We start from the raw sequence: 23,532 nt of genomic DNA on the forward strand, positions 1-23,532 counted from the left end.
CAATAATCCAGGGCAATTCTAAAGGAATTACTATGGAAAATGCATTCCACAGAGAAAGAACTATGAAGTCTAAATGCAAATTGAAGCATGTTATTTTCACTTTTGTATATGTGTGTGTGTGTGTGTGTGTGACTTTTCCATTTGTTCTATTTGTTCTTTCACAGTGTAGAAATATGTATACATGAATGCACATGGATAATCTATATAGGATTGCTTGACTTCTTGGGGAGGGTTAATGGGAAGGAGGAAGAAAAAAAATTGACACTCAAATTATTATAAAAAATGAATGTGAGGGGCAAGTAGGTAGTGTAGTGGATAGAGCTCTAGCCCTGAAGTCAGGAGGACCTGAGTTCAAATTTGACCTCTGACACTTAACACTTCCTAGTAGTGGGACCCTGGGCAAGTCATTTAACCCCAATTGCCTCAGCAAAAAAAATAAGTGAATGTGAGAAATTTTCAGATGAAAAAATTAAAATCATTTCTAGTCATATGAAAAAATGCTTTAAATCATCATTGATGAGAAAAACATGTAAATTAAGAGAACTCTGAGGTACCACTATATCTTTCAGATTGGCTAAGATGACAGGAAAACATAATGATAAATATTAGAGGGGATGTGGAAAAATTGAGACATTAATACATTATTGGTGGAGTTGTGAACTGATCTAATCATTCTTAAGAGCAATACGAAACTATGCCCAAAGGGCTATCAAATTGTGCAATTTGATTCAATAGTGTCTCTACTGGACCTGTGTCCCAAAGAGATCATAAAAAGGGAAAAGGACCCACATGTGCAAAAATGTTTGTGACAGTCTTCTTTGTATTGGCAAGAAACTGGAGACTGAGTGGATGCCCATCAGTTGGAGAATGGCTGAAGGAGTTATAGTATATGAATGTTATGGAATATCATTGTTCCGTAAGAAATGATCAGCAGGATGATTTCAGAGAGACCTGGAGCGACATGAACTGATGCTGAGTGAAATGAGCAGAACTAAGAGACCATTGTACACAACAACTACAAGATTATGTGATGATCAGCTGTGATGGACATGGCTCTTTTCAACAATGAGGTGACTCTGGCCAATTCCATTAGACTTGTGATGAAGAGAGCCATCTTCACCTAGAGAGAGGACTGTGGCGACAGAATGTGGATCACAACATAGTATTTTTATTTTTTTGTTATTTGCTTGCTTTTTGTTTTCTTTCTCCTTTTTCATCCTTTTGATGTGGTTCTTCTTGTGCAACATTGGATTACTTACTGTCTGGGGGTAGGGGAAAGAAAGTGAGAAAAAATTATAACACAAGGTTTTGCAAGGATGATTATTGAAAACAATCTTTGTATATTTTTTGAAAATTAAAAGCTATTATTTTTAAAAATGAATGTGAAAATTATTTTTACATGTCACTGGAAAAAAACAAAATACTATTTGCTCTTTTTCTGAAATAATAGTAATAACAATAATAATAATATACCTCTGTCCTTTCCTTCTCTATTGGCTTAGCTCTATTGTCCACAGAATACAAGGCAATTATTTTAAAAAAATTGGTTTCTTTCTCTCACCCAAGTTAGAAGGCTACTAGGCCATGTCCACGTCTAATCCCAATGTTGGTTGCCTTGGATGTTTTGATCCATTCTATTTCAGATCCGGATTAATTCTTTTTATGTGACCACTCAACTCTAGGGGCTCCCCATATTGGTGTGAGACTTAGTTAAGCTATTTAATTGGTTTTATCCATACTTTAGGTCAGAATTCCCAAGTTCAAACCATTCATCAGTTTCAACCTCCTCTTTAGCTGTGATTACAGGGGATTGATATCATTCTAGGGTGCTCCACTGATTTGTTACCTGCTCTTCAGTTACTTACTGATGAAGAAAGTGATGCTTACGGATTGAAATGACTTCCTTACACCATGGCTACATGACAAACCCACATCCCATAAGGGTGTTAATATAGTCTAGTCATGGACTTTCTATAGCTATAATACTAAGAAAGCTTGAACCTCTGGCCATGGTTCTGAATGTTGCATTTTAATTAGGACTACTGAATAACACTGTCTTAATATAGTATTTGGTCATAGGGTATCAGAAGGAAAGCAGAAACATCATAGTCCATGCTTATATTACTTCCATTATTGTTATTTTCCTTCCAAAGGTGCAGCACCTGTTCAGGTAGGGGGAACAAGACCTGCGCAATATGTAAGGGAGAGAAAAAATTATTGCATTTCATCCAGCTGGTCATCACCTGGTGAGTGGCAAAAGAAGACAAGGTTTTGGGTTATTTTGGCAGCTTTTAAGTATCTATTTTGTCAGTACCTATCTAGCATAACGTATAACAGACTCTAGCAATGAACTATTAAATTTGGCCCATGTAGTTTGCCAGATTAGACAATTTAGTCCCCTAACATTAGTTTATCCCTATCGCTAATCTCCCCCAAAACTTCTCTCCCCACAGAATTTGAATGGGTCCCTTAAATTATTCATTGATTTACCACTTAAGGGACCCATGAATTCAGTAGCTCACTTCCTTTTTGACTATTTTCATCTTTTTTTCCCCTGGGCATTATATGTGAATTTTAAAGACAAATGTCCTATGTGCTGAATCCCTCCAAGTTAATTGCTACATGTTGGGTTGGCATCAGGTATGTTTCTTAGTTTGCAAAACTTAGAATCAGATACTTTGTGCTCTAGATTTATTTTATGATCTATAAATTAAAGGGTTTGGGCTAGAATTTTCCAATTTCTTCCAGGCAGGGTATTACTCCAATTTCATAGAGGAAAAAGCTGAGCCCCAGAGAGACTGATTTTCCTCACCTCTAGGAATATTTAGTTTTCTTCTCTCCTCTTTCTCCATAGTTTTATTCTTCATGGCAATATGGAACAATGGGAAAAAATGTGCTGTATTTAGAGGTAGAGAGTCTAAGTTCAAATACAGAATTTTCTACATTATCTATGTGACCAGTTTCCTTATCTATAAAATGAGAGGCCTTTATGGTCCTTTCTAATTCCAAATCTATGATTCCATGATTTATGTATCCATCATTAAAGCCTATGGTGAAGGGAAAAGGCAGGGAGCAACTGTATGGGAACATATTTCATTGTTTTGATTTTGTAATTTTGTTCTGTGTTTTATACACACAGATATACATCAATCATACACACACACACACACACATATATATAAATGTATATGTATATATATATATATATATTTGTTTATATAGTTGATATACTAGGGAAATGAATATCAGTGTTATAAGATCAATTTCCACCAGAATAGAAATTTTGATGAGAGTTTTAAGTCCTTTTTTGGCCAAAGTTCTTTAAGATTTTGAAGTTTCAGGATAGGTTGAGCCAATAAAAGGATAGCAAAGAAATCAGCAGTACATTTTTCAGAAAATTCTTGGAAATTCCGGTCATAATCACCAAGCTTTTTGTTCTCCTCTTCTAGGAAAAACAGCCTGTTTGAGTTTGTCACTGAGCACCACATGAACTTTCCAGAGGAACTGTTGGGTAAAGTCAGAGGAGAAAATATATTTAAAGATGAAAATGTAATGGTGAGGACAAATATAAGAAAGTAAAGCAAAATTTCTTTTTAAAAATCCATATTTCTATTATGCCCAATTTTCCTTTTTTAAAAATTGGACTTCTTACTGCTCATCACACATTCTATTGTACTCTCCAACTCTATGACTTTCCATTAATTGTTCCCCAGTGTCAGAAAAAGTTCTCCCTCCTCATCTGCACCTCCTAGATTTCCTGGCTTTCTTCAAGATTAAATGAAACCTCTCTTTTTGCAACAAGACTTTTTTGCTCTCTTCCATTGCTAATGTCTTCCCTCTGAGATCACTTACAATTAACATTGTGTAAATCTTGTATGTTTCTCATTATTTGCATATGTTTCCTTCATTAGAATGTGAGCTCCTTGAGGATAGGGATGATGTTTTCACTGTTCTTTGAATTCTCAGAGCTGAGAAAGGTCCTGATATTTAGTAAATGCTTAAACATACTTCTTTAACTGAATGATTGAAAGGAAATGTGGTCTTTTGGGACTGGAGAGGAATCAAGGGTTTTTGTTGATTTTTGTTGAGTGAAAAAAATTTCTTCGTCTTTCGGATCTTTCATAAGGAAAGAAAGCTAACATACATTGTTGGACAAATAGTCAAGGTGGTAAGAATGGTTTGTCCTTTTCCTTTCTGAGTTATCCCCTGCATTCATTGCCTACTGTCTGTCTTCATTTCCCCATGTTTCCCTGTTGTTTGGATCCCTTTAGTTAAGGTAGAATGTCATTGTAAAACATAGCCATTACGAGGAATTAAGTAACTCAGTTTACTCCTGGAAAATCTATAATTCTAAAGAGGAAAAGCAGGAGAGCAACAGGAACCACATCAGCAGCATTTATATATGACTTCCTAGTTTACAAAGGGTTTTATATAAAAAACAGGATAGTGTTATGGATAGACAGTACTTACAGTAAGGTTGCCTGGAGTTTCCATTTTACCTCAGATATTTACTAGCTATTAGAGCCAAAACAAGTCAGTTAACATTTCTCAGATTCACTTTCTCCTATGAAAAATGGGAACAATAATAGCACCTTCCTCCTTGAGTTGTCATAAGAATTACATTAGATACTTATACCTAGCATTTAAATAAACACTTTCGAATTGGCAAATCATTATAAACACACATATGTATATGTAATTTCATTAGATATTATTACATATATTCTTTCATTTGAGAAAATGTGCTTATAATTCTTTGCTCATTTTAAACTATTATACAAATGTAAGTTATCTTTCCATACGTTGTATCTACTGATACAATGATCATGAAAGGTGGATAATGCAGGGATTCTCCTAAAGGCAGCATGGGGTATAGACAAGGACACTAGTTTTGGAATCAGAAAATGTGAGTTGCAGAGATAGCTCAGCCACTTATTAGCTATGTGACCTTGAGCAAATCACTCATTTCTTAACTCTAGATTCCTCATCTGTAAAGAAGAAACAGCTACATTTTCTTTACCTATTTTCACAGGATTATTGTTAGCTATAAAGGACAAGACTTTTTGACAACCTTAAAGCTCTTTAGAAATTTGAATTCCTCCCCATACAATAAATGAGGAAACTAAGCCTTAAAGAGGATTCCAAGGGGAGAAAAATGATTAGCATAAAATAATTTCAAGCAGTGGAGGGCTGGGTTTTGCTTGTTTTTGTTAAAATGTAGAGGGCTTTTGGTACTTTTCACATTGAATCACTTAGGGCGCCACCCATTTTATTTCTGCGTAATATCAGCCTTGCTTATATAGGCTTATCTCAATCTGAAGTCCTGTTTCTTCCAAGGCAGCAGATTACATATTTGGATAGCTCTAATTGTTGAGAAATATACCCTGTTTCTAACACAAAGACTAACTTTGTCTCAATGCAACCTTTATTCATTGCTCCTAGTTTTCCTCTTTGGGTGCAAAACAAAGCTTGTCTGAACCCTATTTTGAATAACTACCCTTTGCATATTTGAAGAATTTTAATTTTTCTGCCTCAAACCAAAAAGAGAATTAAAGGTATAAGTTTAATTTATTGCTTATTTTTCTCTTTTAGGTATATCCTATCATTGACTTCCCCAAACAGGAGATATCTTTAGCATCCCAGAGAGGCATTGCTGAACACAGTAATGCTTTGGCTGGGAGGTCTCGGGTTCTCCAACAGGTCAGTAGAAAGGCAATGGGTGATGGACAATAGGGAGATAGAAATTCTGAGCTGAGGGACCAGATGTGGTTTCTACATTCTGATATTCTGTAGAAGAATCTTAAGAGGCAACATGATGCACTGCAGTTGTATCAAATTCAGACAGAAATAGGGGCACCTAAATAGTATATAAAGATGCCTATAGTACAAATTATCTTAGCAAATCACAAAGCAAGATTATGTATGTTTTAATTATATTTTTATTTATTGTGGTTAAAATTTTGCCAAATATATTTTAATCTTATTTGGACCACATGAGTATGTTGTGGCCCAAATATGACTTAATAGCTTATGTGTTTGACACCTCTGATGTAATGAAAGGAACATAGGACAGGGAGTTGGAAGGTCTGGACTGGATGATCTCTTAGGTTTTTAATTTAAATAGAAGGCAGCTGAGACTTATGGAGTAGGAAGTCAAGATCATGAAGTAGCAAAGACAAGACAAAACCCCAAATCTGTTGTCTTTTGAAATTAGGCTATTTCCATTGTCCACATCCCGATTTTATTTACCCAACTGAAGTCTTTTGGACAACATCAACTAGGAACAACATCAAATGGTGGAGTGGTGAAAGAGCCAACGAGAAGCAAGAAAACATGAATTTAGGTCCCACTTAAGTTCCTCCTAGAATGACTGATAATCTAAATTGAAGAGGAAATTTTAAATTTGAAATGACCCTTTACTAATGAAATTATAGGTCTGAATCAAAAAATGTCATCAAGGAGTTATCATTTGTCTTGAATTTCGGAAAAGGATGTTGTTTGAGTAACAAGTGAATCAATCAGATTGACTTTAAACTGATTTTTTAATTGAGTCTAGTTTTTTTGATTCTTATCTTAAATCTTAAGATTCTACAGAGAAAATTAAAGTAATGTGTAGCAAAGTTCAGAGGTTAATGGAAACATGCAAGCAATGAGGTCCAGACAAGCAATATAAAGAATAAATAGGAGATAATCAACAGAAGGAAGACACTAGCACGAACAAGATTTGGGAAAGCTTCTTACAGGAGGTGAGATTTTATCTGAAGCTTAATGGAAGCCAGGGATGCCAGAAGGCAGAGTTGGGAAGAAAAGAGAATTCCAAACATGGAAGGGAACTAGTGAAAATGCTAATTGTCAGGAATCAGGAAATACATACATGTATGTATGCATGTATATATGCTTATATGTGTATATTGTAATAAAGTATAAGAAGCCTGGAAAGGTAGGAAGGGGACAGATTATGAAGGACTTTGGAAGGCAAAGAGAAGAATTGATATTTTATCTTAGAGATTATTATTATTTTTATTTTATGGGCAGGGGGTATATGTGGTTTTTCATGGCCAAACTTGGGCTTTAGGAAGATTAATTTGACAGCTAATTGAGAGAAGAATGGACTGGTATAGAGAGAGACTCAAAGAAACCAAACATCAGACTGTAAATGGTCCAGGCATGAAGTGGTCTGATCCTAGACCAGTGTAGTGGCCACCCCTTCCTTTGAGAGGAAGAAGGGAGTATATATCAAAGAGGTTCTAAAGTAAAATTGACAGGATTTGACAACCAAATGAACATGGGGGTGAAAGAGTAGGGAGTTAAGGATAACACATAGAGTATGAGCTTGTGACTGAGAAGATGGTAGTATCATTGGACAGAAATAAAGAAGTAAAGAATAAAGAGGTTGTATGGGTTGAGGGCAAGCATTCCTGGTATATGGGTAGCCAGTGGAGAGGCACAGAAATGGAAGACAGTGATGTGGGCCTGTCAATAATCTGTTCTCTAGGCAGGGTTGAAGCTTCTTCAAGAGAATCATACCATAATTCCTCATTTAAATCCTCTTGCTCTAGGGAAAGATCTTGATCTTTCCTTTTTTCCTCACACTTCCTCCTCTGTTCATTTTTAGAACTTTTCCTTCTCCTACAACTTGCTTGATAGTTTAAGGCTAATTGAACTATGTTGTAGATATAAAATACTTCTGCAGAAATTGAACGAGGCCCATTTTTTGCTTGAAATTCTTTCATTTCATATCCCACTAGCTTCCATTTATCTACATCTATCTTTTCTTCCTCTAAGAACCAAGGGGATGTGCGTCTTAATGCAGCCAAGAGTTTAGCAATCTGTACCCAGGTTACAAGTAAACTCTGCTCCTCAATTATTATACAGTTATTATTATACAATTATACAGTTATTAGAGGTGCCAATTGGCCCGGTCACTGGCCAAAGATTAAAGCAGACACCTATATGTCTGGGGTGGGAGGATCAATAGCAGCAGAAGTTAGTGCTAGACCTTTGAGATGGGTATTTGAAGGAGAAACAGGAGCTTTTACTCCTTTTGTGGTTGAAAAAATCCCCATCAATCTGTGGGGAAGAGACATTTTACAGCAGATAGGATTACAAATAAGCACTTCGGCTTTTTAGGCAGGGCTGCTGTTGAAGGCCTACCTGCACTTTCACCAGTTCCTATTCAGTGGAAGACTGATTCACCAGTGTGGGTAGAACAGTGGCCCTTAAGAAGTGATAAAATTCAGGCCTTATTAGACATAGTGCAAGAACAACTTGACCAAGGACACTTGCGGCCTTCTCTAAGTCCTTGGAATTCCCCAGTATTTGTGGTGAAAAAGAAATCTGGAAAATGGAGGATGATAACTGATCTAAGAAGAGTAAATGAACAGATGGAAACTATGGGAACTCTTCAGCCTGGACTTCCATCTCCTACTCAGTTGCCAAGAGAATGGCCTCTATGGGTTATAGACATTAAGGATTGTTTCTATTCTATCCCTCTAGATAAGGAGGATATGAAAAGATTTGCTTTTTCAGTGCCTAGTGTTAATTTGGCCGAGCCTTATAAAAGATATGAATGGACAGTTTTGCCACAGGGAATGAAAAACAGCCCTACTATGTGCCAAATGTATGTTGCAGCTGCTCTTGCTCCAGTAAGAAAAGCCTTTCCAAAAGTAATATTGTTACATTATATGGATGATATTTTGGGATGTGCACCTGAGGAACAAATGTTAGAAGCATGTCTACAAAGGACCATGGAAACATTAAAGTACTACAAACTGCATATAGCTACAGAAAAAATTCAAAGACATGCTCCTTTTCAATATTTAGGATATGAAGTATATCCTAAGACACTCACAGTACAAAAGCTTTCTTTAAGAACAGAGAAGTTGAACACCTTAAATGACTTTCAAAAATTAATAGGAGATATCCAATGGATGCGTCCAGTGTTAGGCTTAACTACCAATCAACTACAACCTCTATATGACATTTTAAGGGGAGACAGTGCTTTAAATTCACCACGCCAGCTTACAAAAGAAGCACAAAAGGCTTTGAGAGAAGTTGAACTGGCTTTATCCAATGTGGTTGAAAGAGTCACTCAAAAACCCTTGGAAATATCAGTTTTTGCTACAAAAGAGGCACCCACAGCAGTCCTTCATCAAGGAGACAGAGTGATTGAGTGGGTGAACCTCCCAGCACAACCAGAACAAAGCCTTACACCTTACCCAGTGCTTGTGGCTAGGATTTTATTAAAGGCTATTAAGAGAGTAATACAATTATCTGGAATAAGTCCTGAAAAAATATACACATTCTATACTAACGCACAGATTAATGTATGCTGTGAGACCATCCCAGAATGGCAAATTTTATTGGCCACCGCTCCAAATTTTGCACATGGATCTCCATTAAAGATAAGCCGGCTACTACATAATTGGCGATGGATTTTTGAAGAAAAGGTTTCTAAGGTTCCTCTTAAAGGACCAACAATCTTTACAGATGCCTCCAAAGAAAATATTTGTGCCATATACTCTCATGATTTAACCATAAAGAGAGTAATCAGGACTCCTTTTGAATCCACTCAACAGAATGAATTATTTGCTATCATGCTAGCTCTCACTTATTACCCAGGAGACGTAAATATAATTACTGATTCAGCCTATTCAGTAGGTGTAGTACAAAGAATCGCCACAGCCCAAATAAAATTTGCAGCCTCCAATATGTATCAGCTCTTTAAGGAACTTCAAGAGCAAGTGAGAAAACATCCAGGCAAGATTTGTTCAACTGCTGTTCACATGGAACCCTTCTCCACTTCGGCCTTCAAAGTTCTCGTTTGAATATTTGCTACTACCACCAAGATCTGCACCCGCGGCGGCTCCACCCGGGCCCACGCCCTAGGCTTCCAGGCCCACCTCGGCGGCCCTCCTACTCGTTGCGGCCTAGCCCCCGAGGAGGAGTGAGTTCGCGCCTTGTAATTGTCCAGAAAACCTGAATTCTCACCTTGTCACTATCCAGACAACCTCAGTTCTTACTTAGTAATCCTAACAAGACAGAGTAATGGGTGTGTTGAGTGGCAAGAAAATCCATTATGACTTTCCTCACAAATGAACTTCTCTTTGCTTCCATTTCTTAAGTTCTTTACACAGAGCTTTGACTTCAACAACCTTAAGACATATGAAGCTTGGTTGGAGGGATTAGGATGCCTTTCTAGGAGAAAACAGTCTCAGGAGAGATTATAATATTTGACTTCAAGTATACCAAGGGTTGTTTTGTGAAACAGAGATTATATTTGTTCTGCTTGGCTCCAAAGGGCAGAAGTAAGATCAACATGGGGTCATTCCGTCAATTAAAATCAAATTAATAATCAAATTAATAATAATTAAGTGATTGCTATGTTCCAGCACTAGATTAAATAAGTACAAAGTTGAAATTCTGGGGTAAGAAAGTATCTGTGACATGGCTAAAAATGAAGGGAGGGGAGAATCCTAAAATTAGAGATATCTGCAGATCAAATGTATTGTCTTGGGAGATCGTGGGATTCCCATCATTGGAGGTCTTCAAGCAAAACATGGATGATCCCTTCTCTGATATATCTTAGAGGGGAATATCTTTCATTTACAGTCTAGACTTAAGGGCGTGCTGATAAAATTTTAACAATCAGCCTCTGGGATCGGGGTTATATACATGATACATATTGAAATTTAATCTGCATTACTAACATTCTCTCCATCACTTTCTTAAGTCTAGAAATCAACAAAATAATAAATCAACCTTTGATATGTAACATTTGCAGATTTCTGAGTTGTAAATTTTCACACTGAAAATTTAAACAATTCTGGAGAGTGAAGTGCCAGTTGGCAAAAGCATGGGACCATATTTGCACTACATGATTGCAGAAGTCCCTTCCAACTTGGACTATTTCTGATTCAGAATGCAAGGCTCTCTGCTCTCCACATTATTTCTCCTCTCATTTCTTTGTGACATCCCAGCAGGACTACGAGGATGAAGGGCAAAAAGGCAATATAGGTTTTAGGGGCTGCTAGGTGGCAAAGTGGATACAGCGCCAGCCCTGAAGTCAGGAGGACCAGAGTTCAAATTGATCTCAGACACTTTACACTTCCTGGCTGTGTGACCCTGGGCAAGTCACTTAACCCCAATTGCCTCAGGAAAACAAAAATATTGGTTTTATCTGCCTGCCTTTTCAATCTAGCTGAATTAACTGCAATTTTTTTGTAATGCACTAGATGGCAGTAGACACCCAGTTTAATCTGGGTGAGAACTTTACCAGCCTTAATTGTTTTCTGGTAGGGGCATTTGCCCAAACTCTGAAAATGAATTGTTAATAGACATACCCAAGCAACAAAGGGATTGAAAGGAATTCCGCTTTTTATTCAAGGGATAAAAATAATTACAGAGATTGCAGGAATTACACCGCTGGGGGAAATGGTTCAGGTCATTTTGCCCAAACTCTTCATTTTCTAAATCAGAAACTGAGGTCCAGAAAAGGCATGGGTCACTTCAGGGCACACAGCTAGTGAGTTGTAGATGTGGGATTAGAATTCAGGGCTTCTGAGTTGTTTTTTTTTCCCAGACACCCATAAGGGCAAGGAGAGCAATTTGAGCAGTTAAATTGTCAATTTGTTCTTGTAAAGGAGACAGCTGTGAACTGTGTTTCCTGCTTCCCAAGGGCTTGAAATTTCAGGAAAAGATTTACATTTGATTGATCTTTGATTACAGGTGTATCTGGTACAGCGGAAAGAAAACTCATGTTGAAGTTAGCAGACCTAAGTTCAGCCACTTCCTCTAGCACCTGTGTAACTGTTTGTAAATCACTTAATTTCTTTAGCCCTAAATTTCCTCATCTGTACAAGAGAGGGTATGGCTAGATTATCCCTAAATTCCCTTATTCTTGTGAATGATACTGAGATCTTATTAGTATTAAGGAAACAATTAGAGACGGATGAGAGGAAATGATTCCTGTGACTTTCACAGGACAAAATATCCCTAAAGTCCTTTGCATCTAAAGAGAAAGGAAATTTGGTCTGGGGATTCTGATGGTATACATAAGGGAATACTACTGTCTGATTACATACAAGGTTTCTACTATTCCCAGAAGCAGCATGGTGAAAATAGGAAACACACCAGAATGAGAGATTAGAAATTTCAGCCTAGCTCATGTTTTGTTGTGTGACCTTGAATAAGTGAATAGACCTTTCTGGTCCTCATCTTCTCAAACCTGAAATAGGAGAGGCAATCACTCAATTATGGGTGAGTGGTTGTATTTGGACTTTTGGCTCCCAGAATGAGGGCAAAGGGAGCAGTCATGGGTAAGATGACAATAGCATCAAATTGAGACTCCACGTATGGAAAAAACTTCTGAAGAATTAAAATTACTCCCACAATGGGATGGGTTGCTTTTGGATGCCAGCTACTAGAGGTACTCAAGTAAAGCCTGGATGGCAACTCTGCTATTTTGTGCCAAGAAACAGATTCTTTTTCAAATGTAGCTTGGACTTGTTGGTCACTGAGTACAATTGGGGAACTGGGGATTCCATGATTCTTTTCCTTCTAACATTCACATTGGAACTGATGTTTATTAGGAATTAGAGATTCTTTGGGAGAATAGTGTGGGAGGTAGGTTATTTGGGTTTCTTTCCCTTTAGAAAATTGGACAGATTCATCTTTAAAGTAAGCTTGTGTGCTAGGTGCTAGACTCTCTCCCTGTCTCTGTCTCTCTCTCTCTGTCTCTCCCTCCCTCTCTGTCTCTGTGTCTCTATTTCTCCCTGTCTTCCTCTCCCCACCTCTGTCTGTCTGTCTGTCTATCTCTGTTTATGTTTCTCTGTCTGGCTCTCTGTCGCTGTTCTCTCTCTGGCTGTTTTGTCTTTACTTCTGGCAGTAAGATACCTTAGAGATTTCTGAGTTTGACACTCTTGTTTGATGGATGAGGAAACATCTAGGGTTTTTTTTTTCCCCTATCATATTGCCTTGCCCTGGCTATGTGTTATCAACTGTTTGAAAATCCTAGAAAAAGCAGGAGTGAGGAGTAGGAAGAACCATTTATTAAGCCTTATATGCCAGGCTCTGTACTACACATCTTTTGTATAAAAATCATCCTATTTGATGCTTCCAACAACCCTGGGAGATAGGTACTTTATTATTATCATCCTTTTTTTTTTTTTTTTTTTTTTTTTTTTTTTTTTTTTTTTTTTTTACAAGTGAGAGAACTGAGGCAGACAGATTTACATAGCCAGTCAAGTGTCTGAGGTAAAGTTTGAATTTAACTTTTCCTGACTCCAGGACCAGGGCTCTATCTAATATGCCATTTATGTGCCTTGTAAGGGTAAAAGAAAAAATAAATATACGGGCTTCTATAAACATAAAACACTATTCAGAAAAGAGATGATTGCTCAAAATTGCTTCGCAAGATTGTTTTATTTTCAATGCAAAGACCAAAAGTCATACCAATATGTGAAAAAAGGGTTTAAAGGAAAAGAATGGTCAGTAATTATTGGTGGGGGCAGCTACCATTCAGAGTTACTTGTAGAAGGGAGGTCTACTTTTGCTCAGAGAAATTTCATCATTTGTCTCTTCAGGATGACAAAGAAAGACAAAGCAGGTGTCCAGTGAATTACTGGCCAGCCACTTGGATGGCTTTGGAGGTAATAGGCAATCTGCCATTCTTCCTAGGGCTTTAAACCAAACTTAGAAGAAGGGGTATATCGCAATCTTTGTAATCCAAAGAAAACAATTTTTATATTTTAAAAAGCAGGGTTTACAACTGGTCGCCACAACTCTGGCTATCTGAAGGATTTTGAAAAAAAATATTTTTTTCTCTAGTCTTTCAGTTCTAACTTCAACTGTTCCCTGAATGTTTAAAAGCATTAGAGAGAGTTCTGGGTACCCTTGAGCCCACATTTTCAGAACATACCCCTTTTAACCACTACCACTGGTCTTCAGGGGTAAGGGGCTCCTTCCTTTTAATGGGCTACATGCCAATGCTGGGAGAAATCTTTGAGATCATGTGGTCCAAATCTCTCATTTTGCAGATGAGGAAAATAAGGGCCTAGGAGAAAAAATACTCATGCAGGTCACACAACTGATGAGGTGAGTAGCAAAGGCAGGACTAGACCTCCTGTCACTTAGGTTTTTTTTCCATTGTTGCCAACCACACAGGGAGGGCAAAGGGGAATGGTATCAGGAAACCTGGATTTTTGCTGACCACTAATTTTATAGATCATAGAGGGAATTCTTCCTCAGATATGGATGATAGACCCAAAGCTAAAAACAAGTATAAGGGCTTTTAACTCTAATCTTATTTTAAAGAGGAAATTGAGGAGCAGGGTTGGGAAAGTCCCATAAAAAGGAAACTTCAGAGATGAGATCTGAGCCCAGGCCTTCAGATTGTATCTGATCAGATGTGTGTGTGTATATATATATATATATATATATATATATATATATATATATATATATATATATATACTTATATGAATAATAACATACACACAAACATATATTTACATATATACATAGATTATTTTCCCTTTCACCCTTTTTGATATATGCATATATTTACATCTACACATATTGTATAAATGCACATATATGCATATAGAAATACTATATTTTGTATGCATGTTTAGATAGGTATATAATTATTGTCTTGAACTTTTGATAATATTTCACATCTTTCATTTTATAGGGTAATTCCCTCTTACCTATAGGGTTATTCTATAAAGTCACTATCCCCATTTTACAGGGATCATTATTTCTACAAACATGCAACCTGAGAAGCTATGGGATTTACCATAGTAAATAGCCAGTAAATAGCAGAGTTTGGAACTGCATCCTATTCTCTTGGTTCCACTTTTGATATTTTAATTCTCCCATTCTATCTGTTCAGTTCTCTACCTAGCTTCTCACTAGACATTTCTTACTTGGCTATGCTGAAATTATCTCACACTCAATATGCATAAAACCAAACCTGTGCTCTGTACTTCCCATCATCTTTGATCATTTGCTCTACCACGACTCCTGTGTCTATCAAGGATCAAGACTGGTCTATCTCATATTCCTTCATGGTAGTACATTTTTTCATCTCCATTTTTACTCATATCATTCCTTTTCAGGGTAGACCATGTGGTTTCTTTGCTAGTTCCACCTCTCAGATTATATAATTCTGAATTCTTATCCTGATCCTTATAGACTGTGTCACCTTGAAATAGTTATATTACCTTTCTAAGCCTTGGTTTCCTCATTTAAAATGAGGTTACCCCACAGGGTGATCATGAGGAACATTTTTTCTGTACTTGTAAGTGTTATATAAATGTGAGTTACTATTATTATTCCTTCTGTCTTCTCACTCACTAATAAGTATTTGGGTGGTATTTCCACCAATGGAGAAAGAAAAAAAGGAGTTATTCCTGGCTAGGAAACTATGGCTAGCCAAGAGAACCCAAACATCTGCTTGGCTCATGAACATCCAGAGTATTGCAAAGTCTTGATCTCCATGGAAACCAAACAGAAAATGATGGTATGGAGCCAACTATATTAGCCCTTAATAGTCTGTAGCCCTGACTTTGACTTTAGTTTGCTTTCCATTGCTTTTTCTTCTTTCCTCCAATAGATCATGAATAATTTAACTTAATAGTATGTCTTTCCAATATTTTAGCAAGTGAATACCCTTCTTAAAAATTGATGATTTTGGCATCCGGTGTGCTAACTCTTCTTCTAAGCTTGTTGTCATTTCCAATTTTGATGAGCATGACATTTTTTACTTTTATCCAAGTCACTGATTAAAATATTAAACAGGGTAAGGTTGAGCATAGATCTCAGAGACACTCTTTACAGAAGATGACACATCAAGTTGACAATTAATGATACATTAATGACAACTCTTTGAGTCGAGGCATTCAACCCATTCAAAATCCATTTAATTATATGATTGTCTAGTTCATATCTCTTCATTTTCTTCACAACAATAGTATGAGATACTATATCAAATGCTTTGCTAAAATCTATGTAAACTATTTAGCATGCTCAGATGTGCAAGCTTAGTAATCTTATCAAAAAAGGAAATAAAAGAAGTCTCACATGATTCATTCTCAATAAAAACACGATGGATCTTTTTTAAAAAAAAAAATAGATGTTTGTCAACCATCTCTTTAATTATGTTTTCTAGAATTTTTATGAGAATTTAAATTAAGTTTACTGGCCTATAGTCTGCAGATTCTTTTCTTTATTCCTTAAAAACAAACAAATGAACAAACAAACTAGGATGTTGCCTTTCCTATGATTTTCTAAGTAGAAATCTAAGCAAATGTATTCTTCTCAGCATTTATTAGATGCTTCATGCCTGGCCAAGAACTCATTGCTCTTTACTTCCACCTAGATCAAAAATTTAATTCCTATTTTGATAATTAAAGGATGTAATTAAAGGAATAAGGATGTGGAATTTGGAATAAGGAAAACTAGATTTAATTATAACTTTTACCTGCACTTATTAACCATGTGATCAGTAAGTCACTTGAACCCCTAAGTCTCAGTTTCTTTAGCTGTAAAATTCAGAAATAAATAATAATTATAGGATCTATCTCACAAAATTGTTGCCAGTAATTTGTAAACCTGAAAACCCTAACTATATAAATGAAGTATTGATACTGTTATTAATTATTATTATTTTCATATCTTCTTTTCTTATTTGAAATTGAACTTTAGACTGTAGCAATGAAAAAACAGAAATCCAGAATCTATGTACCTTCAGTTTCATACTGAAGACTTCAAAGAGACTGGAGATAATGGAGTACTAGACATGGAATCAAGAGAGATGCTTTCAATTTACAATTTTAGGTGTCTTCTGGGAGGTCATTTAATGTCTCCAAGGCTCACTGCTTTCATCCATAGATGACATTCTCCTCCCCAGCCCCACCCATGATTGTCTTTCTAATTCAGTACTGTGTTCCATGCTGGTCCCCAACCTTTCTTTCAACTTCCCTTTGGGTGTTATTTTCTGCAATTAAAATGGAAGTTCTTTGAGGGCAGGGACTATCTTTTTACTTGTATTTGTATCCCCAGGTCTTAACATAGAGCCTGAAACATTTTGTTCTAGGGATGTGGGGGAGGAGCATTTTCAACATTTTCATCCTTTGGCTGTGGTCTGTCAATACCTCAGGAATATGCATTTATTAAGCACTTATTGTTAGGCACTCTTCTGGATTCTGGAATAAAAAGCCAAAAATCAATAATTTCTACTCTCAATGAGCTTACATGCTATAAACATATACAGAGCAAATACATGTACAAGAAATAAAAAAAAATAAATGTAAGGGAGTTAAATACAGTGTAGTGAGGGAATACCTGTTGGGGAGTAGGAAGGTGGTTGTCTGTAGGTATGTGGTTGGTATAGATATGTTGTACTGGTCTGTAGACATGTAGAAGGTAGTTCATGAGCTCTACCACGAAGGAAGTGAGATAGTCTATAAGGGGGAGGGGGTGGGAAGTATATTTAGGGTAAGGGAGATGACTGATGGAAAGAGAAGATGGGGTTTTGTAAGAGAGGAACAGGGTGAGAGCAGTTCAGTTTGAGTGGGTCATGAGGTATAATGGATTGGGGTAGTCTGTGATAGGTTGGAGCCAAATTGTGAAGGACTTTCAAAACTAATTGGAGAGATTTTATTTTATCTGAGAAGCAATAGGGAGCCATAGGAGTTTCCAGAGTTGAGGAGAGACAGGTTTAATTTGAGCGTAAAGAAAATAGCTTTGACATTTATGTGGAAGATAGATTGGAGTGGGGAAGGACTTAAAGCAGAGACTATACTTACCTAAGATTCTTGTTTATTGTGTTTCCTCAGCGTCAAACCATTGAGCTAATCCCATTAACAGAAGTTCATTATTGGTACCATGGGAAGACTTATGTCTATTACATCTATGGTTTGGAGAACAAGGTGTATGCACTGGATTACCCAGAGAGATATTGCTGTGGCTGCACTATCATATGATCACTGGTCAGAGCTCTTTCTAAAGGAGAGAAATAAAAGACTGAAATACACCTCCATCAAGGAAGAAGAACAAGGATTACAGTTTGAGTACTCTGATTCACTTTTTAAAAATTGCAAATCCTTCCATATTTTATTATAAATGGTTCCTGCAATTGAAATTCCCAAATAAATATTTTGGGAGCATCACCTTAAACACCATTGATTAATCCAGGAATAAACATTTGCACCTAATAAGAACAAAGCCCTCTCCTAGTACATTCAGCTTCTCAACACACACTAGGTGCTTAATAAAACGCTAGTTGATTGATTCACTGACTCAACAACCATGTATTGAACACTCGCTTGAGACAGCACAGTGCCCTCCTCTCACATTTCTTTAGACTCACTTTGTACATTTTTTTGTAAATAAGGCAGTTATGTTATAATGAATAGAGAGATGACTTCAGAGGCACAAAGTCTAGGTTCAAGTCTTGACTCTCCCACATAATGGTTGTTTGATTGGGCTAGTGGCCCAAATCTCTTGATTATATTTCAGAGCAGGTGCTGATCTCCACTGATAGAGAGAATTTCCTTCCACCGAATTCCCTACATGGATGAAATCACAATTTCCTCTAATTTAATATTGACATGATCTGTGTATATGTTGTTTCCCCCCTATTGTATAGAAACCCTTTGAAGTCACATCAGTGTTTCATTTTTATTTTTATAACTGTAGTTCTTCACACAGTCAGAGGTTTAAAAATATGCTTGTTGAATGAATAGATCAAGTAATTAATTGATTATTAGTTTAGGCTTGACTTTAGAGTTAGAAAGACCAAGGATTCAAGTTTTGCTATAGTACCTTTGACCATGAGTAACATGATCCCTAGCAACTTGTTTAAGACATAGTAATTAAAAATTTGCATTGCTAGAAGTAGTTTCCATATGAACAACTTTTCTACAAGAATAATCTCACAGTTCTGGGTGGGGGGAAGCAAACAAAATATAGAAGTAATGTTGTACAATGGTTAGAGCATTGGATTTGGAACCAGGGAAACTTGGATTTAAATCCTTCTCCTGATGGACTCCATACAACCTGTGTGACTGTGTGACTTTAGGCAAATAATTTCTTTTCTTAGCCTTCACTGTCTCTGAAATTATAATAATAATGATGATGATAATTGATATGTATATACAGTCCTTACTATGTTCTAGACACTATAAATTGTAATCTCATTTCATCTGTAAAATGAAAATTATGACATCTTTAATATCTCCCTCTGACTGATGTGATATTTGAAGATATTACATACAAATAACAGGAAAACCTAATGTGGTATATAAAAGCCAGTCATTTTAATCATGAACAGAGAAGGTGCTGGGTACTAGGGGGAGAGGGGAGCCTCAATGAAACTTGGCCCCTGTTTAGTGGGGAGCTGTGTTGGTAAAGCTTCTGAGGGTTATCCCCTCAATCAGTGGTTGTCCAGGACGGGCTTAATTGCCTGTCTGACAGTCTAATGACCATATTGACTGCTGGGAGGGCTAACTGGGAGACTGGATGTGAAATTATTTGACCTAAGTCAAGTCCAAATTCATGCAATAAGAGTCCCTGTTGTTACACAGGCTTCTCCAAGTCTTATCTCATCCTTCACTATATTTGGAAGTGATTTGGTCTGCAGGGGAACCGTTCCAGAGAAAGCACTCTGGAAACACTTTACAAAGTCCTCTTGAGATGCTTTACCTCCTGGCTGCTGCTCTCTGGTCATTAATGGGCCTTGGCAGATCTATGTGGATATTGGCACAGGAGACCCTGCAGGTTGTGAAAGTCACAGATTTAGAACTGGAAAGGAGCTTAGGAAGTCTTGGCAACTAGACCAAGCCTAATCGTTCTATAGATGGGGAAACCAAGGCTCAGAATGACGATGTCGCTTGGCCAAGTTCACTTCAGAACTGAGTGCAGTGCAGAAATTGAAATCAGGGCCTCTTAATTCAAATCCAGCCTTTTACCATAGCATCAGGCTGAGGATGTGGTTTTAGGGAGATTTTAACGACAGTCATGAAATATGCTGTTATTTTGATTTTTTTAAGGGACAAAAAAATCTTTTTGGTTCCTAATTATCTAAATAATTGTAGGAAACTTGGTTTGTGACCTTACTGACTTTCTGACCTTTCCATTTTATATATACGTGTAATATTATATATATATTATATATACACACATTTATATGTACAAACACATACACACATATATACACATATCACAAACATGCGTATACATATGTATATGCTAATATTTATGTTTAAACATGCACACATATACATATACATAAACACATACCCATATATATAACTACTCATACACACATATACATACATTTGCATATCCACATAATACATATACACATGCATATACATTGCTGTTTAATTCACTTGTCTTTGCTGACATTATAGATAAATTATAAACAAAAACACAATAACTGGATCATGCCTTGTATGCTTGGGGCAAAATTCCCAGGGAAATACTGAGTGGGATCCCACTCTGGTGCTCAAAGTAGGGTGAGCAGGGTCAAGTTTTTGAATCCACATGACATAATGCAAAGCTCATTGGACCAGGAATTAGACAATATGGGTTCTAGTCTTAGTTCTGCCCCTTGGGGGTTAGGAGATCTTAGGCTTATACCTTCTGGACTATTGTGGCTGTCCCACCTATAAAATGGGAATACTGAATCCCTTCTTCTGTCCATCTCTTAGAACTGGTGTGAGGGCTGAATGACATAATGAATGTGAAGATGCTTTGTCAGGGGTGAAGTCCTATGAGAGGGCAAGTAAAAGGGAAGGATTCATAAGAGCTAGTGAGTGGTTGTTGATAGGAAACAATGCTTAGTGTTAAGGGGAGAAGAGAATTTATGATGAGCAGAACCTAAAGTACAAATCATTGTGCTGATGGCAAGATGCACAAATTATTCTCTGGGGTAAAGGGTTCAAAAGGTAGGGCTGAAGGGAACATGGGGAAAGGACTGGGACATGCCTTGTGAGAAAGGACAGAGAGTACTATAGCAAGATCCCTAAAGATTCTGCTAATATTAGAGCTTAGGAGGATGTGGCTCCTTCTCAGACATTGCTATGTCCTCAGTGCCTTCTAAATTCAGCCTCCTGGGATGAAGCCCAGACTTCACACCTTAGTTATGCTTCTGGTGATTATTGTCCTTTCACCTAACCAGGCTTGGCTTTTTCTACTTATACAATTAAGGAGAACCTGAAAATTCAGGAGACAAAGAAGAGAGTATAGAGCTATGTTGAGACAAAATGGATATTTGTCTCTTTGAGGTCTAAATTGCAGTCAAAGTCTTGCCTTAGATTGGGAAGATTGATTATAAGGAAAAGAAACTAAAGGTATTGCCTGCCATCTCCTGGTCTGTCTCTCAGGTCGTGTTTTCCAAAAACACCATTTAAGAGAGAAGTGTTGGTAAGAGATTTATTCTATTTTATTTATTCTATGTAGAAAGTAATGTCAGTCTACACTGATTAGGTGATGATGATAATAATAACTGGCAGTTATATTATTGATCAACAAGGACCTATTTGGTGCTTGCTATATGACAGATGCTATTCTATACTGAGAGAATAAAAGAAAAAAATAATTCTTGACCTCAAAGAGCACTACATTCTAATACATAATACTTTAAAATAACTGATATTTATATGCATATAGTGCCTTAAAGTTTACAAAAACTCTTACATATGCAAAATTACTTTTGATCTTTATAACCTTGTGAGAGTGATACCATAGATATTATCATAATTTTATAGATGAGAAAATGGAGGTTTAGAATAATTCAGTAGGTGGTGATTGATTGCGGCTAGCTGAATAAGTGATGGTACGTGATTCTAATGGAATCTGTGTCATCAGAAATGACAAAGATGAAGACATCAGAGAAACATGGAAAAACTGTTAGAGAGAGAAACAAGCAGAATGATAATATAAATGAGAAGGATAAAAAAGTAAAAGTGAATTCTGATAATTACGAAGATCAAACTTGTTTCTGAGAAGAGTTGAGAGATAGACTTCATGTCCTTTATTATAGAGGGGGGAGATAATGAGTAAGTCGCACTACATTACTAGTTGTACACTCTTGATAGGTTACTTGGATTAGCCAAACTTATTTTAACTCCTTTTAAATAATAGAGTTTATATAATACTTTTAGGATTTGTGAAGTGCTTTACAAATATTTTATTTCACCTTTCCAACAACCATTGAAGGTAGGATTTATTATTAGTTACATCTTTTAAATGAGGAAACTGGAGCAGGCAGATTAAATCATACAGGTAGTAAGAGTCTGAGGTAAGATTTAAACTGACTTTTCTGATTATAAGTCCATAACTTCATGTATTTTGATGCCTAGATTTCTTCTTGTTTGGATCCAAGATATGGTTTGTTGGGTATGAGAAGAAAAAGAGATATAATTGGAAGTGAATAGGTTGGAAAAACGAATGCCATCAATAAAAATATTCTGTGTATTAAAGTCTTCCCCCCAATTCTAAAATTCTACATTCTTAGGCTCCTTGATCTTGACTTCTCACCTCTATTCTCTAACAAGTAAGCATTGTCAGAGCACTAAGACAATAAAACTCTCATCTTTTCCAGGAAAGTGGACCAACAGCTCTATGTTCTAATAAGTTTTATTTTCTGCCATTAAAATTTAAGAGGCAAGGTAATACCCTTTATAATCACTAACCCACCCCAGGCTGACACTGGGACTGTGGACAACAAAAATAAATTGTCTTTTCTCTTGCCTTTTTTTGCGTGTTGAATCTTTCTGCATTTTTATTATTGACTTTTATTGCTTTCATTACAAATAGGAAATGACTAAGCATGATATCCTGAAGACTGACTATCATCATAAGGTCTATCTATCATTGCCTGGCTGTGCCAAAAGCCTGTTGAAGTCAGTAGAAGTCAATGATGGCAGAGAATCCATTCTCCCCTACTTTCAATGGTATTGTCCTGTACTATTAGTCAATGATGTCTTTAAGACAAGAACAACTTTAACAGGGTTTTGATGTGTTGCCCTTGTAAGGTTTCCAAAATCTCTGCAAAGGGAAAACACATATACATACATGTGCATGCACACACACATAATTATTTATTGATTCTTTTCCTAAAGGTTGGCTCCTATTGTATACTAGGTAAGGGAGATACAAGAATACCAGAAAAACAGTGTTCTCCAGGTTCTTACAATTTAGTAGGGACAATGAACACATATGTAAATAGAAAAGGGGGCTTGGGCTAGCAAGTCTGGGCTTAAGTCCAATCTCATATATTTACTAGTTGTGTGACTGTGCTCCATATGAACCAAGGGATGACTCTATGCCAGGCATTGGGCATCCTGGAGGGTATAGAGATAAGTCAGAAAAACAGGACAAGAATAGTTCAAAACCTCAAGAAACTTGTATATTATTGGAGATGGGAGTAAAACAACATAAAATAGACAAGAGTAGTTATAATCATAGTTAATAATTGTTAAACATCTATTATGTGTTAGACACTGTGCTGTTCACTAGGGA

General features: G+C 36.6%; 1 protein-coding gene across 3 annotated transcripts in view; it reads left to right on the top strand.

The window, feature by feature from the left end:
• SSUH2 (ssu-2 homolog) overlaps positions 1–18,228 on the top strand; it is a 139,456-nt gene extending 121,228 nt beyond the window's left edge. For 2 of the 3 annotated variants that reach the window (XM_074284030.1, XM_074284031.1), the window contains exons 9-12: positions 2,154–2,246; positions 3,450–3,555; positions 5,593–5,700; positions 17,841–18,228. In XM_074284030.1, coding sequence (XP_074140131.1) covers positions 2,154–2,246; positions 3,450–3,555; positions 5,593–5,700; positions 17,841–17,987 — 454 coding nt within the window. In that variant the 3' untranslated portion in view covers positions 17,988–18,228. Of the gene's footprint in view, positions 1–2,153; positions 2,247–3,449; positions 3,556–5,592; positions 5,701–14,036; positions 14,095–17,840 lie in introns of all 3 variants that reach the window. The other variant, XM_074284032.1, reaches the window with a different exon arrangement.
• Positions 18,229–23,532: the final 5,304 nt, after the last annotated feature.

Source organism: Sminthopsis crassicaudata, chromosome 1 (genome assembly GCF_048593235.1).
Source record: "Sminthopsis crassicaudata isolate SCR6 chromosome 1, ASM4859323v1, whole genome shotgun sequence".
Lineage (NCBI taxonomy): Eukaryota > Metazoa > Chordata > Mammalia > Dasyuromorphia > Dasyuridae > Sminthopsis > Sminthopsis crassicaudata.